General features: G+C 36.8%; 1 protein-coding gene across 3 annotated transcripts; it reads left to right on the top strand.

Moving 5' to 3' along the window:
• Window positions 1–8,433: 8,433 nt before the first annotated feature.
• On the top strand, window positions 8,434–16,574 carry LOC137006904 (gastrula zinc finger protein XlCGF57.1-like). Of its 3 annotated transcripts, none has more exons than XM_067368056.1 (3): window positions 8,434–8,475; window positions 10,195–10,372; window positions 15,424–16,573. In XM_067368056.1, exons 2-3 carry the CDS (start codon window positions 10,195–10,197, stop codon window positions 16,302–16,304), a joined length of 1,059 nt encoding a protein of 352 aa, XP_067224157.1. In that variant the 5' UTR covers window positions 8,434–8,475; the 3' UTR covers window positions 16,305–16,573. The 3 variants fall into 3 exon arrangements, with proteins under 3 accessions (XP_067224157.1, XP_067224165.1, XP_067224148.1); XM_067368064.1 differs by lacking the exon at window positions 8,434–8,475 and adding an exon at window positions 13,906–14,149 and having other exon boundaries at window positions 9,788–10,372; window positions 15,424–16,574; XM_067368047.1 differs by lacking the exon at window positions 8,434–8,475 and having other exon boundaries at window positions 9,788–10,372.
• Window positions 16,575–18,422: the final 1,848 nt, after the last annotated feature.

Raw genomic sequence — 18,422 nt, 5'->3', positions numbered from 1 at the left:
AGCGACAGCCAATCACAGGGCTATTTCCTCCCCCACTCGTCGAATAGAGATTACATTAATGCTATGAGTGAAAGATTCAATACAATAATTGAAAGAATTCGAAACACCCAGCAGCTTTCTGAGCAGACGTCTTCAAATAGTCTTGTTGAAAGGTATTTATTTCGATATTAAGCGTGGTTCATATCTGTAAAGTTTGCGTTCGTAACATGTTCGATTCTGCTCTTATTTAAACACAGAAACATGTTTCGAAACAGACCATGAGTGCAGGCTTCCATTTTTTTTCGGACTGGGATGCAACAACATAAGATGTAATTTAGTCAACATATAGTTAACTACTGCATGTTTCTCTTCCACTGACATTCCACATTTAACGCTTTGGTGCTCCTCATTTGGGAGTCATACTTGTGCTCTTTGCGGTCAAAAGTGAACGGACCCTAAAACTGAACTTTTCTTCCGCCCAGTATAACCGAATCAAATATATTTTTGTTCAATAATATTTTGTCTTTTGAGAATATTTCATGATACTACTTAATATTTATGCAATAATTATGATCAATTTTTCCCATTGAAAAAACAAACAAACAAAAAAAGTTCTAATATTTTTTCACTATTTTTAAATTAACACGGTATTTCAGGATAAAATAGAGTCTAGGCTTTTAAGATCTTTTTTTTTTTTTGGACATATTTACAACTTCAAAAATATGGAAGAGGATTAGGGCCAAGCAATAATAAAAAATAAAACATCTCGAGATTAAAGTTGTTAAATGTCAAGAAAAAAGTTGAGATAAAATGTTGATAAAATTTAACGACTTTTTTCTCATAATTTAATGACTTTATTCTCATAATTTAACGAGTTTATTCTCAACATTTTATCTCTATGTTCTCATAATTTAACGGCTTTTTTCTCGTAATTTAACAACATTTTTCTCATAATTTAACGAATTTGTTCTCGTAATTTAACGACTTTTTTCTTGTAATTTAATTACTTTATTCTCAACATTTTATCTTGACTTTTTTCTCAATTTAACAACTTTTTCTCATAATTTAACGAATTTGTTCTCGTAATTTAACAACTTTTTTCTTGTAATTTAATGACTTTATTCTCATAATTTAATTACTTTATTCTCAACATTTTATCTCTTCTTTTTTCTCTAAATTTAACGACATTTTTCTCATAATTTAACGAATTTGTTCTCGTAATTTAACGACTTTTTCTTGTAATTTAATGACTTTATTCTCAACATTTTATCTCGACTTTTTTCTCAGTTTAACAATTTTTTAATTTAACAACTTTAATCTCAAGATGGTTTTATTTTTTTATTATTGCTTGGCCCTAATCCACTTCCGTACAAAAATGGAGAAAAACACAAGCAAAGAAAGCGAATAAATAGTGGGATACTTTCATTCAGTTTCCCCTATGAAAACCTCGAAACGAATTCGCAATATTTCAATGCAACAGTGCAAACATCCAGACAAGAATATCACAAAGCTGTAATATATACACCTGAAAAGTACAACAGCATCGTTGCGGCCGAACGGAACAAGACTCCAGTTAAGCTAAAAAATGCAAGAAAGGCCATTGGTAAGTAAAATGTATTCTATAACTTTACAACAAGAAAAAATGTTTTATACTTTTATAGATATGTGCTAATGTATATTATAATAACTTTTTCTATTTAAGCTATTAATTTATAGGTGTGTGTGTGAGTGGGTGTGTCTAAATTGATGTTTTAGAGTGTCACCCCTTTACTGCTGTTTGCTTTTTTTCTGAATTGTGGCGGATTTTTAGATTGTACACACAAAAATTCTCAGTTTTTGTCAATTTCCCATTTATTTCCTATGGTCGGCCATAGCATCGAATCATGCCCTCAATTTTTTTTTGTGTTCACATTCCAAATGCCATAAAAGTCACCAAGTACCTTTCTGATGAAGCAGTGATTTTTAACATTTGAAAACAGAAAATTTTTTCAGTCAAAAGTGACTGAAGAGCACCAGAGGGTTAATTAAACATTTTCCTCCCATTAAGAAAATGCTAAATGTGATATTAAAAGATGAAACTTAGTAAACACTATACTAATAAAGCATACTATACAAAAAAAAAGGGTTTGTACAGGATTTGATCTTAATATCACTTAGTAGGGCGACATAAAAGGCTTTTTATAACGTTTCTTCTATGGGAGGAAAATCTTACATGAATCTTATATGATTGCGTTTAGGGCTGCACGATATATCGCACGATACGAAAAATAACATTGAACTTGAACGCGATTATCGCTTAAACACGATTCTTAGTGCGATTATGAAATCGCAAAGGCTGCGATTGTTTTTTATGCGCGGCTTGTCAATGAACTACGGCTCCAAATGCTAATCCATCTGAAAGCACTGCAGGTTTGAGTCGTTTATAATGTGCATTTGAAAAAGCAACACTCGTCAAACTTCTTTTCAGACACAAGAAGCATTTATTAACATCTTGTCCAACAAAAGACAACATTTAATAACATGTTTTTACTCCAAACTCACTTCATAACGACAGTTGAGCGTCCTTCTGTGAGATGATGTGGCTTCTTACACAGAATAAGGCAGTCGTGTGTTTATTAGTCATGTTTAAAGCGTTTCAATCTTCTGTTTATTCAGCTACAGCGATATGATGCGTGTTATCTTCTTCTGCTGCAGGGCATATTTTGATTTTCTGCACAAGAGCGCCCTCTGGCTTTCAGATGGAGAAGCATTTACTACTGATCACAGAGCCGTACAGCTCTGACAAGCTGCGCATTAAATAATCACAGCCTTTGCCATATCACGTGCGATTTTATCGCGATAAATCTTGCAGCCCTAATTGCGTTCAAATTCTGGGCTCAGCTGCTTTTCTGTATTTAGTATGGTTTATTAGTATGATGTTTTCTAAGTTTGGTCTGTTAATATCACACTTAGTATTAGTACATTAAGCCACGTTAAGCGTTTTTCATGTTAAGCGTTTAAGAATGTCCCCTTCAGTCGTCTATCAGGATCCTTAGGAATCCGATAAAATGATTTCCCCACCTGTTCTGGCATCCTGGCTCACTGCAGCTGTCCACCATGTTGAAATAGTGAGGTTTGTAAGGTCTAAACAGTCTTTAAATTATTTGTAAGTAAGTATTTACAAAGGTTACGCTAGTATTTTATTCACTGATGTTTTTTCTTCCTTTTGTTCTTCTGAAAACAGACCATTGCTTCTGTATTCAGTTTAATTGACACTTTCTAAGTTCTCGGTAAATGCACACATATGAAATATAGATATTTGATGATTATCTCTCTTCTTCCGTTTTGATTTTCTCTAAACAACAAGCCTAAAAACCACATAAAAGCATATAAGAGAACCGAAAGTCTCTTTTAAGAGCATCACAGAATTTGTTTCACTACATAGACAGCAACTCACACAAATCACCCTTGACACTGAAGACTTTACCTGCTATTGATTTAATTACAAATATGTGAAAGATTAACCCTAACTGTACCTTTTAGCAATCATTTTTGTATTGAATGAACTACATTGTTACATGTAACATATATGTATATTTATGTAATTATTTTCCTGACCTCTAGGGGCAGGAAAACGTGGTTTACATTTGTTTAGCAGATTCCTTACACCTGTGGACCATTACCAGGTGCTTAAAGGAAGACGAGTTGCCACACTTCAGCGGCCGTCCAGAGATGGAGTTGTGCTCTCTTTTGAAATGGAGTTCTTTAATTTCACTAGGGATGAAAGATCCATAAATTATTTAAATTAGAGTTCGGATAACAGATAGATGTTCGGAGAATGTTTAGATTGTGCTTTAGGGAAAGTTCTTGAAGAAAAATCATTTCTAATGAAAAAGTTATTGCATTTCTTACATAATATATGAACACCATTGATTCAAGTAAAGGAATATGATTGTTTAAACAAATCTTTAATCAAAGTTAGTTTTTTAAACTGCCAGGAATACTTTTAATCACCTTATTAAAGTCTCTTACTGAAATTGTAGCACCTTTCAAAGACACAACATCAGAAAAAAGACAAGGTCTCCTTGAGCACTAAACAAATCAGAAACAAATATATATAAATATTTTGATTCGCCCATTCCTTGAAAAAAAAGGGATTTGTTACCAGATGGTACACTTTCATTATTCCACATAATACACGGGTGTGTGGGGAAAGATTATGTTTAAAAGCAATCTTCTGGGATTATAGAGCTTGTTTGAGGTAATTTGAGAGTTTGATAGGTAATTTTCTGCACTTAATATTACAAGATAGTAAGAATTTAAGGTCACCACAGTGTTTGAATAGTAGGTTAGGGATCCAAAACCAGAGTAATCCATTATTAGAAACACACCTCTTAATCCAGTTAATTTTGAAGAAGCTCTGGTTGATGAAAATCTAAAGATGTTAAGACCATCCTCCTTCTAACTTCTTACCAAGGATTTCCTCTGCACACATTGTTTTATTTATTTCTCAAAATAAAATGGAACAACAGAGAATCAATAGATTTAATAGTTCTATCATCATTATATATGGAAAGAGCAGAATAAACTAGGTGTGATATTCCCTCAGTCTCAGTCAGCAGGACTCTCCCATTAATTGTCAGGACTCTCTGCAGCCAGACAATGCAGAGGCTGAACAGGACTGTTATTTTGGAGTGACGACGTGACGTCATAAGAGTGCGCCGAGCTCCTGCATCTGTGCTGTGATTCTGCTGAAGAAAGGTTTGTTTTCAAATGAATCCGTTTAATTCCGGATCGGCCCCTGAATGGAAAACATTTTCAAAGGCATGGTGGCCCGAAAAATTGCCCTCCCCAACTCACCATCCCATAAGCTCCTGGTTGCCTCATTATTGGATTTAAAAACACCAGCAAGTATGAGAAGGCCAATAAATGCTTGCAGTTCTTCCAGCACAATATTCAGCTCCATACACTCTTCACCCCTCTTTATTGGTCATCTCCAGCAGAATGTTTTGAATGGACTTTGCTGACCTAATGTCCTTCACTCGTGTACACGCGTACTTGGTTGATCCAGGGGTATTCCTGTGGACCTCCTCTGTCCGCGCTCTCCCCTGTGTTTGTGGAGGGGGAGATGAACTCAACAGTATTTCTCCATTCCTTGATGTGTAGGTTACTCATCCGAATCTTCCTCCTCTGAATCCATATCTGGCTCATCCTCTGTACAATCCTCTTCTTCAGAGGAATCATCCACTGCCTCGTCTGGGGCAGCATTCTCTTCTTCTTCTTCGCTTGATCTAAGCAGGTTTTCAAGGGTCTCCTCAGGAGTGTACCTTTGTGCAGAATGAGAGGATGTGGCTCAAAGTAGCAACACTAATACCCAATACTCATACCCAATCAAGTGTTTGTTTTTATTTACAGATGCTGGGATTGGACTGGAGGTTACTAGGGCAGAATCTCAGCCTTTGATCTGACTATCAACCTCGGGATACCTTTCATAGGTGTGTGTGTGAGTGGGTGTGTCTAAATTGATGTTTTAGAGTGTCACCCCTTTACTGCTGTTTGCTTTTTTTCTGAATTGTGGCTGATTTTTAGATTGTACACACAAAAATTCTCAGTTTTTGTCAATTTCCCATTTATTTCCTATGGTCGGCCATAGCATCGAATCATGCCCTCAATTTTTTTTTGTGTTCACATTCCAAATGCCATAAAAGTCACCAAGTACCTTTCTGATGAAGCAGTGATTTTTAACATTTGAAAACAGAAAATTTTTTCAGTCAAAAGTGACTGAAGAGCACCAGAGGGTTAATTAAACATTTTCCTCCCATTAAGAAAATGCTAAATGTGATATTAAAAGATGAAACTTAGTAAACACTATACTAATAAAGCATACTATACAAAAAAAAAGGGTTTGTACAGGATTTGATCTTAATATCACTTAGTAGGGCGACATAAAAGGCTTTTTATAACGTTTCTTCTATGGGAGGAAAATCTTACATGAATCTTATATGATTGCGTTTAGGGCTGCACGATATATCGCACGATACGAAAAATAACATTGAACTTGAACGCGATTATCGCTTAAACACGATTCTTAGTGCGATTATGAAATCGCAAAGGCTGCGATTGTTTTTTATGCGCGGCTTGTCAATGAACTACGGCTCCAAATGCTAATCCATCTGAAAGCACTGCAGGTTTGAGTCGTTTATAATGTGCATTTGAAAAAGCAACACTCGTCAAACTTCTTTTCAGACACAAGAAGCATTTATTAACATCTTGTCCAACAAAAGACAACATTTAATAACATGTTTTTACTCCAAACTCACTTCATAACGACAGTTGAGCGTCCTTCTGTGAGATGATGTGGCTTCTTACACAGAATAAGGCAGTCGTGTGTTTATTAGTCATGTTTAAAGCGTTTCAATCTTCTGTTTATTCAGCTACAGCGATATGATGCGTGTTATCTTCTTCTGCTGCAGGGCATATTTTGATTTTCTGCACAAGAGCGCCCTCTGGCTTTCAGATGGAGAAGCATTTACTACTGATCACAGAGCCGTAAAGCTCTGACAAGCTGCGCATTAAATAATTGCAGCCTTTGCCATATCGCGTGCGATTTTATCGCGATAAATCTTGCAGCCCTAATTGCGTTCAAATTCTGGGCTCAGCTGCTTTTCTGTATTTAGTATGGTTTATTAGTATGATGTTTTCTAAGTTTGGTCTATTAATATCACACTTAGTATTAGTACATTAAGCCACGTTAAGCGTTTTTCATGTTAAGCGTTTAAGAATGTCCCCTTCAGTCGTCTATCAGGATCCTTAGGAATCCGATAAAATGATTTCCCCACCTGTTCTGGCATCCTGGCTCACTGCAGCTGTCCACCATGTTGAAATAGTGAGGTTTGTAAGGTCTAAACAGTCTTTAAATTATTTGTAAGTAAGTATTTACAAAGGTTACGCTAGTATTTTATTCACTGATGTTTTTTCTTCCTTTTGTTCTTCTGAAAACAGACCATTGCTTCTGTATTCAGTTTAATTGACACTTTCTAAGTTCTCGGTAAATGCACACATATGAAATATAGATATTTGATGATTATCTCTCTTCTTCCGTTTTGATTTTCTCTAAACAACAAGCCTAAAAACCACATAAAAGCATATAAGAGAACCGAAAGTCTCTTTTAAGAGCATCACAGAATTTGTTTCACTACATAGACAGCAACTCACACAAATCACCCTTGACACTGAAGACTTTACCTGCTATTGATTTAATTACAAATATGTGAAAGATTAACCCTAACTGTACCTTTTAGCAATCATTTTTGTATTGAATGAACTACATTGTTACATGTAACATATATGTATATTTATGTAATTATTTTCCTGACCTCTAGGGGCAGGAAAACGTGGTTTACATTTGTTTAGCAGATTCCTTACACCTGTGGACCATTACCAGGTGCTTAAAGGAAGACGAGTTGCCACACTTCAGCGGCCGTCCAGAGATGGAGTTGTGCTCTCTTTTGAAATGGAGTTCTTTAATTTCACTAGGGATGAAAGATCCATAAATTATTTAAATTAGAGTTCGGATAACAGATAGATGTTCGGAGAATGTTTAGATTGTGCTTTAGGGAAAGTTCTTGAAGAAAAATCATTTCTAATGAAAAAGTTATTGCATTTCTTACATAATATATGAACACCATTGATTCAAGTAAAGGAATATGATTGTTTAAACAAATCTTTAATCAAAGTTAGTTTTTTAAACTGCCAGGAATACTTTTAATCACCTTATTAAAGTCTCTTACTGAAATTGTAGCACCTTTCAAAGACACAACATCAGAAAAAAGACAAGGTCTCCTTGAGCACTAAACAAATCAGAAACAATATATATATAAATATATTTTGATTCACCCATTCCTTGAAAAAAGGGGATTTGTTACCAGATGGTACACTTTCATTATTCCACATAATACACGGGTGTGTGGGGAAAGATTATGTTTAAAAGCAATCTTCTGGGATTATAGAGCTTGTTTGAGGTAATTTGAGAGTTTGATAGGTAATTTTCTGCACTTAATATTACAAGATAGTAAGAATTTAAGGTCACCACAGTGTTTGAATAGTAGGTTAGGGATCCAAAACCAGAGTAATCCATTATTAGAAACACACCTCTTAATCCAGTTAATTTTGAATGTCTGGTTGATGAAAATCTAAAGTGTTAAGACCATCCTCCTTGTAACTTCTTACCAAGGATTTCCTCTGCACACATTGTTTTATTTATTTCTCAAAATAAAATGGAACAACAGAGAATCAATAGATTTAATAGTTCTATCATCATTATATATGGAAAGAGCAGAATAAACTAGGTGTGATATTCCCTCAGTCTCAGTCAGCAGGACTCTCCCATTAATTGTCAGGACTCTCTGCAGCCAGACAATGCAGAGGCTGAACAGGACTGTTATTTTGGAGTGACGACGTGACGTCATAAGAGTGCGCCGAGCTCCTGCATCTGTGCTGTGATTCTGCTGAAGAAAGGTTTGTTTTCAAATGAATCCGTTTAATTCGATAGAAAAAGTTCAACGTTTTAATAGTTTCTTACAAGCGATGTGAAATGAGTTTATTTACTATTTAATGTAACATTGTGATTCTTTATCTAAGTGTAATGAAGGATATTTGTGTGAGTAAAACTCATCCACTGATGAGAAACAGTAACGTTAAACCTGCGCTTCCTCTCTCTCTCTCTCTCTCTCTCTCTCTCTCTCTCTCTCTCTCTCTCTCTCTCTCATATATAATATAATATTATATATATATATATATATAATATCTCATAAAGCAGTTTATCATGAACACTGAGTTCAGTCTCTGGCGAGTAATGATGGAGAAACTGAACTTTTCAACTTCGAGTCAATTGAATCAAACACTTTGAGAAATGATTCAGTGAATCACGACACGTGCTGCTCAAACAGTGAACATGAACGAGAACAACAAACACTAACAAACTAACTAAACATGTTTTCATCAAAGTGTAATCATTTAAATATAATCTATAATTCATTAAATACCAAGTCTACATCATAAATGCCTAAAAATGAAGTGTTTATTAATTTGCAGCGTTAGTTTTGATGTTGTTGTCTAACCAGGTCATTGAAGACCATTAACTCTATTAATTACACAAAACCGACAGTTCGGTATGTCCCTCGGTTTTATAGTCACTGTTTGGTACGGTTTTCTGTACAGCAGGTGGGGAGAAAACTTAACATAAAATTGCTTTTTTATTAAACAGTAGTTTACTGAACAAATTGAGTTTTTGTCTTAAAATTCATTAAATTAAATTATAACTAAGTGTTATAAAAACGTGCACCCCACCCGCAACCCAACATGAAAATATTATTCCACCCGCTTGCATAAAAATTGGCGGGTCACTTGTTGGGTTCCTGCCAGCATGCAGGACTCTGATGTAGGGAGCCCTTACTTGAACATTATACTATAATATTAAAGGTTAACATTTGAGCCTAAATTCAATCGCTTTTTATTTTTAGATAAAAATAATCAACACTCAAATTGCATGCATATAAGCTGCACCTTAGGCATTAACTGCTTTTACTCCAGTTTGTTATTGAAATATAATCATTTCTACACAGTGGTTGTCATTTTCATGACAGATTTATATAAACATGCATTAAATAATCAAGACATCACTAACAGGTTAAATAAAATATAATGAATATATGAGCTAATTCAGTGCATATATTTAGTGAAAGAGTTCATTCCTCTGGTGAACTAACAAGCTGTGGACACTGAATGGCTTTTCTGAGGTAAATGCTACATGACATATTGTTTACTATCTAATTTATTGACGTCTTTGAAACACTGATTGAGCGATTACATGAGATATGGCAGTTTCTGTAAGTTGTACTGTATATTTTCTACATACCTTCAGCTGTTTTTTCATGCTGTTTAATTCTGTAACATTAAAGAGGAAGAGATGCTCGTGGTTTTAACAGTGATCTGTCACATCACAAAGAGCGTCAAAACATTTTCTGTTTAAATTTGATGATTTTGTAGACAGAATTTGAAGGATGGCACTTTGTTTCTTGTCGAAAGTTACAAAATGCAGCGCTTATTGCGATTAATAGGAGAACTCAATGTTGCAATGTAATGCTTCGAGCACCATACCGAAAGCCCTGTACCGAAACTGTTCAGTATGAATATGTGTACGTTACACCTCAACTGTTCATTATTCTCTTCTTAAAGATGGCGTTTATTAAAGAGGAGACTGAAGACATGAAGATTGATTTTATTAAAGAGGAGACTAAAGACATGAAGATTGATTTTATTAAAGAGGAGACTAAAGACATGAAGATTGATTTTATTAAAGAGGAGACTGAAGAAACATTCAGTGTGAAACATGAAGATACTGAGGAACAAACAGGTTGGTTTTATTCTCACAGCTGAACTTAGGCTGCATTTACACTGCAAGTCTTAATGCACAGATCCGATCTTTTGACCATATCTGATTTTTTTGTTTTGTTTTGGGCCCGTGTTTTTACATTCACTTTAGACACAACTGGTATCCGATATCTGTGTTTACATATTTCCTGCCCAAAATGATTGTCATTCAAAAATTATTTATATATTTCATGTTGCGTGGCCATGATTACCTGCCAGGTTTTCCAAAGCAAACTATGGCCGCAAGTTTTGTGTTAAACTAAGTAAATTAGCATGGATTTTATGAGTCAAACATTTAAAGGGATAGTTCACCCAAAAATTTAAATTCTGTCATCATTTACTCACCCTCATGTCGCCTTTAAGGCCCGATTTTGACGCGCAAATTATTCGCGCGATGGTTTTGTTTTTTGATCAGCTGTTTGTGTAATGAGTGCTTCCACACCGAACGCGAATGTGCTGCTGCGAAAAAACGACGTTTATTTTTTTCGCTTCAATGTCGATTTTTTTTTCACATTCGAGGCGACAGAAAAGGCTTCAACCAATCAAATACAAGGAAACAAAGGTGATGTCACAGATGATGTCATCTGATAGCTTGAGTCGACGCATTTACAATAGAAAACTACCTTGTGAATGTTTATTTAAACTATATTTCTAGTAGTTAAACTTCTATCTGTAGTCCATAGGCATACAATTTCCCCATTGTGGGACAAATAAAGGTTTTCTTATCTTAGACAAAAGCCTTATAGCCTGGGCTACTCGCAGTATATGTGAGTGGGTTTCTTTTCTGTAAATGAAATGTCCAGTAGATGTCACTAGCTATTCAATCAACATTAACCTTTGACAGGTATCGCATTTCTCACGAGATTACAGCTCCTCTGTGGGAGTACATGCAAGTCGCTGTAGGCTAGACAAGGATAACATAACCTTCTGAGGTAAAACTTGTTGATTTATTTATTTATTTTTTTTTAAACCTAAATTGTGTCCGTGACTATGGAAAGTTAATGTGTTGTTGTTAAGACTGGGTGCACCCAAAAACTTCTTTTCGGTCTTTGAAAAAAAAATGAAAAGCTCATCTTCACTGGATGATAAAGTGTCTATGTTGTTTGTCCTGAGCAGTTAAACTGACCAACCTTTCCAACAGGATGAAGATTATTTTGTTGAAATATAAATATATATATATATATATATATATATATATATATATATATATATATATACATTCATTCAGCTGTCGCTGCGAATGTTTTGGAATCTTTCAGAGCACAAACGTCGCAAATTCGCGTCACGGCTGATGTGAATGGTTTTGACGCGAACTATTCGAACGCGAACTATTCGCTTTTTCGTTTCGCTTTTCCGTTACGCGTCCGGTGTGAAAGGGCCTTAAACCTGTATGAGTTTATTTCTTTTGCTGAACACAAAATAAGATACACTATATTACCAAAAGTTTTGGGACGCCTGCCTTTACGTGCACATGAATCTTAATCTGTAGGGTTTAATATGGAGTTGGCCCACCTTTTGCAGCTATGGCAGCTTCAACTCTTCTGGGAAGGCTTTCCACAAGGTTTAGGAGTGTGTTTATGGGAATTTTTGACCATTCTTCTAGAAGCTCATTTGTGAGATCAGGCAGTGATGTCGGCGAGAAGGCCTGGCTCACAGTCTCCGCTCTAATTCATCCCAAAGGTGTTCAATCGGGTTGAGGTCAGGACTCTGTACAGGCCAGTCAAGTTCCTCCACACCAAACTTGCTCATCCATGTCTTTATGGACCTTGCTTTGTGCACTGGTGCGCAGTCATGCTGGAACAGGAACATCCCCAAACTGTTCCCTCAATGTTGGGAGAATGAAATTGTCAAAAATGTCTTGGTATGCTGAAGCATTAAGAGTTCCTTTCTCTGGAACTAAGGGTTCAAGCCCAACCCCTGAAGAACAACCCCACACCATAATCCCCCTCCACCAAACTTTACATTTGGCACAATGCAGTCAGACAAGTACTGTTCTCCTGGCAACCGTCAAAAACTCAGACTCATCCATCAGATTGCCAGACAGAGAAGCGTGATTGGTCACTCCAGAGAACACGTCTCCACTGCACTAGAGTCCAGTGGCGGTGTGCTTTACACCACTGCATCCGACGCTTTGCATTGCACTTGATGTAAGGCTTGGATGCAGCTGCTCGGCCATGGAAACCCATTCCATGAAGCTCTCTACGCACTGTTCTTGAGCTAATCTGAAGGCCACATGAAGTTTGGAGGTCTGTAGCTCTTGACTCTGCAGAAAGTTGGCGACTTCTGCACACTGTGAGCCTCAGCATGCGCTGACCCCGCTCTGTGATTTTACGTGATCTACCACTTCATGGCTGAGTTGCTGTTGTTCCCAATTGCTTCCACTTTGTTATGATGCCACTAACAGTTGACCGTGGAATATTTAGTAGTGAGGAAATTTCACAAATGGACTTATTGCACAGGTGCCAACCTATCATGGTACCACGCTTGAATTCACTGAGCTCCTGAGAGTGACTCATTCTTTCACAGATGTTTGTAGAAGCAGTCTGCATGCCTAGTGCTTGATTTATACACCTGTGTCCATGGAAGTGATTGGAACACCTGAATTCAATGATTTGGAGGGGTGTCCCAATACTTTTGCCAATATAGTGTACTTTGAAGAATCTTGACCAAACAGTTGACGGCCCCCATTGACTTCCTCAATAGAAAGACAGTACTATAGATGCCAATTGCAACTGCCAGCTATCTGGTTACCAACATTCTTCAAAATTTGTATTCAACTGAAGAAAGAAACTTGTACAGGTTTGGAAAAACATAATGATGAGAAGATGACTGAATTTGTACTACTATCCCAATAATATTTCAAGCCAGAAGTCAACATTTTTATTGCAAGTGCCAAAAAACAAAACAAATACAAAGTCGGACATAGGTAGTTTTCTTGATATGTGCTCATAAATGTAAATGTCTGTAACTCTTAAATTAAACTCTAAACTCTTCTTTTTTTTTACCAAGCTTGACACATATGGGCTCAATGTGAGGACACATAAAAAAGTGGTGGGACTGCGCCACTTGGTGGTGCTATAATTAAATAAAACTTGAAATTGCTCTTACTACAGTACCTTTGTACCAAATACATAGCTACCATTTTAACTGCAAGATGACAAAAATATATATGAAGCTGTAACTCTGCAATGGTTTTACAAATTGACACAAAACTCTGGCTGCATCCAAAAACCTAGGTAGCTGTCTTGCTGCCTCGCTGTCTTATGAGAATGACTTGTACGGCAGCGTTTGTGCATGAAGGCACCTCATGAAACTGATTTCAGACAGACTTCTGAGGCAGCGTTTAAAAACAGCGTTTAAAACAGTTTAATGATCTACAGAAAAAAACTAAACTAATAATTAATTACTACAGTAGTAATTTCTCTATCAAAATTGAAATATGTTGATCAAAATCATACATTTATACACAAACTGAGCAGCAAACGCAACTTTCGGATGCCATCTTTATTTTTCTAGCTCAACTGTCACAGAATGGAAAGCACAGGATTGTGGGATATCAACGGCAGCAAAGCATACATCTATGCTTCCTTCAAAAATCGATCAGATGAAGGAATCACATGAGACAGGAAGTGAAGCTAACATTGGATTCAGACATGCCTTGATGCCTTCCTACCTTGAAATGTGTCCTCAGAAGGCAGCATTTTCCAGTTTTTGGACACAGCCTGTGTAATTGTTATGCCACACTGACCACATCAATTAGGTGACAGTGCCACCTACTGGTCAAACACAAACAGCAATTAAATCGGTTACACTTTATTTTAAGATGACAGTTACATTGTAGTTATATTACTCAGTACTTTGAGTAATTGCATTTACTTACTATAGAGTTAGGGTTTGGTTTGGGGTAATTAAGAATTATTAACATTATTATAGTAAGTACATGTAGTATTGAGTAACTGGATCACCTTAAAATACAGTGTTACCATTAAACAGCAACTGATTGCATCTATGATCTTTCAATCATTTTGCCTAAAATTATGTAAATATGTCTAAAATTGTCCCGTTTAAGAGGATCCTTAGTAACAGGTGGATTTTTATACTGAGATTAGCTCATATATAATCCTCCCAGGTCATGTCTACTCTACACCGTTGGCTAAAATGTCTTCTGCTTCACTTCAAACTGTCAGCTGTTTGACCCTCTAAGTCTGATTCGTTTGACTAGTGTGATCGCTCTGTACTGTGCCCTCGCCCGCTTGAAGAGGCATGGTTGGACTGCTTGGGCGCAGTACAGATGTAGTAAGATCTCTAACCGTGCCGGAGTATGGAAAAGCTACTACTATTGTGTGCTATGCTATGTCTGACATCATTACAACAACAAATATCTTCAATTACTAATAGAATAGTACTCTTTTTCAATTAATATAATTAATTCAAGCATATTTAGGTTTATAATGGGTCCGGTTCTCACCTTATTGGTGAACAGGAATTATAGTTTACGATTAAAGCTGCAGATTCCTCTATCAATGTCAGCTCTCTTCTAACAAGCTGATGATCTTAACCAGGTGTGATAAATAAGGAGATATACAAAACATCCTTGATCAAACACACCTGCCAAAATTTAACCCAACCCCAAAATTGAACCCAAAGTTTTCAGAACTGCATTTTATTATGTATAAAACTTAACTCTGCAAGACAGTGTCCCTTCAGGACCAAAGCTGCCCATCCCTGATCCATAGGATAGGATAGGATAGGATAGGATAGGGTGTAGAGCAGGAGTCTCCAATCCTACTCCTGGAGGGCCACCATCCTGCAGACTTTAGTTCCAACCCCAATTAAACACACCTAAACCAGCTAATCAAGGTCTACTAGGCATACTAGAAACTTCCTGTCAGGTGGGTTGAGGCTTAGTTGTAGCTAAACTCTGCTGGATAGTGGCCATCCGGGACTGTGTTTGGACACCCTGGTAAAGAGCATACATGTTGTTGGTTTTGATGCATTAAATGTCTAAATTGTTTTGTCTATTTTTTGCCCTAGACCTAATGACACTGAAAGCAGCGAGTCATGAACTTAATGAAAAGGAAGAAGAGAAAGAACATTATGATAAACTTCATGATTTCTTGACTTGGGAAAGATCGACACAGGCTAAAAAGACTTTATCACAAAACAGAGCTCAAAAGACAGGATATACAAGTTATTTCTCCTGCCAACAGTGTGGAATGAATTTTGATCAATATAGAAACCTTCAAATCCACTTGAGAGTTCACACTGGAGAAAAGCCTTACACTTGTCAACAATGTGGACAGAGTTTCACTGTAAAGGGAAACCTTTTAGTTCACATGAGAATTCACACTGGAGAGAAGCCTTACACCTGCCAACAGTGTGGAAAGAGTTTCAGACATAAAGGAAACCTTATAGTTCACATGAGAATTCACACACAAGAGAAGGCTTACACCTGCCAACAGTGTGGAAAGAGTTTCACACATAAAGGGAGCCTTGAAGTCCACAAGAGAACTCACACTGGAGAAAAACCTTACACCTGCAAACAATGTGGACAGAGTTTCAGTCAAAAAGGAAACCTTATAGTCCACATGAGAATTCACACTGGAGAGAGCCCATTCACCTGCCAACAGTGTGGAAAGAAATTCAGTCAAAAAGGACACCTTACAGCCCACATGAGAACTCACACTAGAGAGAAGCCTTACCCTTGCAATCTGTGTGGGAATGGCTTTACACGGGAACTAAGCCTTAGGGAACACATGAATATTCACACTGGAGAGAAGACATTCATATGTGATCAGTGTGGAAAGAATTTCAGATTTAAAGGTAACCTTAAGGTCCACTTGAGGATTCACTTGAAAGAGAGCTCTTTTAGAAGTAGTCACTGTGGAAAGAGCAGAGGTGTAAAGAGTACCTGAAAACAATACTTGTGAGGTATCTGTACTTTTACTCATCAAAAATTACTCTTTTACAAGTTTCAAGTCACCAATTCTAATACAACTTGAGTAAAAGTCTTTGAGTATCTGATTTTAACTGTACTTAAAGCTGTTTTCTGTAACTTTTTTGTGTGTTCAAAATGTATCAAATGAGAATGTACAACATGAATCTATTTTCCAAACTGTTTTTGTCTTATACTGAATCATTATGGTACACTTATAAGTGTTTATATTTGTTTAAGTGTATAAGTGTTCATATATAAAGGTGCTGGTCATATAATTAGAATATCATCAAAAAGTTGATTTATTTCACTAATTTTTCATTCAAAAAGTGAAAAATGTATATTATATTTCAAATGTTTCTTTTAATTTTGATGATTATAACTGACAACTAAGGAAAATCCCAAATTCAGTATCTCAGAAAATTAGAATATTGTGAAAAGGTTCAATATTGAAGACACCTGGTGCCACACTCTAATCAGCTAATTAACTCAAAACACCTGCAAAGGCCTTTAAATGGTCTCTCAGTCTAGTTCTGTAGGCTACACAATCATAGGGAAGACTGCTGACTTGACAGTTGTCCAAAAGACGACCATTGACACCTTGCACAAGGAGGGCAAGACACAAAAGGTCATTGCAAAAGAGGCTGGCTGTTCACAGAGCTCTGTGTCCAAGCACATTAATAGAGAGGCGAAGGGAAGGAAAAGATGTGGTAGAAAAAAAGCGTACAAGCAATAGTGATAACCGCACCCTGGAGAGGATTGTGAAACAAAACCCATTCAAAAATGTGGGGGAGATTCACAAAGAGTGGACTGCAGCTGGAGTCAGTTCTTCAAGAACCACCACGCACAGACGTATGCAGGACATGGGTTTCAGAGCTGTCGCATTCCTTGTGTCAGGCCACTCTTGAACAACAGACAGTGTTGAAAGTGTCTCACCTGGGCTAAAGACAAAAAGGACTGGACTGTTGCTGAGTGGTCCAAAGTTATGTTCTCTGATGAAAGAAAGAGGAAATCAGGGTCCCAGACTCTGGAAGAAGAGAGGAGAGGCACACAATCCACGTTGCTTGAGGTCCAGTGTAAAGTTTCCACAGTCAGTGATGGTTTGGGGTGCCATGTCATCTGCTGGTGTTGGTCCACTGTGTTTTCTGAGGTACAAGGTCAACGCAGCCGTATACCAGGAAGATTTAGAGCACTTCATGCTTCCTGCTGCTGACCAACTTTATGGAGATGCAGATTTCATTTTCCAACAGTACTTGGCACCTGCACACAGTGCCAAAGCTACCAGTATCTGGTTTAAGGACCATGGTATCCCTGTTCTTAATTGGCCAGCAAACTCACCTGACCTTAACCCCATAGAAAATCTATGGGGTATTGTGAAGAGGAAGATGCGATATGCCAGACCCAACAATGCAGAAGAGCTGAAGGCCACTATCAGAGCAACCTGGGCTCTCATAACACCTGAGCAGTGCCACAGACTGATCAACTCCATGCCACGCCGCATTGCTGCAGTAATTCAGGCAAAAGGAGCCCCAGCTAAGTATTGAGTGCTGTACATGCTCATACTTTTCATGTTCATACTTTTCAGTTGGCCAAGATTTCTAAAAATCCTTTCTTTGTATTGATCTTAAGTAATATTCTCATTTTCTGAGATACTGAATTTGGGATTTTCCTTAGTTGTCAGTTATAATCATCAAAATTAAAAGAAATAAACATTTGAAATATATCAGTCTGTGTGTAATGAATGAATATAATATACAAGTTTCACTTTTTGAATGGAATTAGCGAAATAAATCAACTTTTTGATGATATTCTAATTATATGACCAGCACCTGTACATTATCTAACAGGCTTAAAGTGACAAAAAAAAGAAAAGAAAAAAAAGAAGAGGCAGGACAAATGCACTACATGCATACAGGACTGCTGTATTTGCCAACTGTGGAAGGTCTGCCCACACAGTCCCAATGGTACCACCTTCCACATTAGAATAAGTTACACGTTACGGAAGAGTTACCCGTGTGTTTTGCAATGTATATGTATAAATTATAAGTAAAAAGGTCAGTTTGGCCTTCGTGCCTATGCTTCTCTCTACATCAGGGGT

The sequence above is a fragment of the Chanodichthys erythropterus genome, chromosome 3 (assembly GCF_024489055.1).
Source record: "Chanodichthys erythropterus isolate Z2021 chromosome 3, ASM2448905v1, whole genome shotgun sequence".
NCBI lineage: Eukaryota > Metazoa > Chordata > Actinopteri > Cypriniformes > Xenocyprididae > Chanodichthys > Chanodichthys erythropterus.
This window is presented reverse-complemented; position numbering and strand designations above follow the sequence as displayed.

Excerpts from the sequence above, each read along its gene's own strand:
- LOC137006904 (XM_067368047.1), top strand. The coding sequence starts at position 10,099 with ATGCTTCGAGCACCATACCGAAAGCCCTGTACCGAAACTGTTCAGTAT. Across the intron at positions 10,373-15,423 it reads AGATACTGAGGAACAAACAG|ACCTAATGACACTGAAAGCA; the intron begins GTTGGTTTTATT and ends TTTTTGCCCTAG.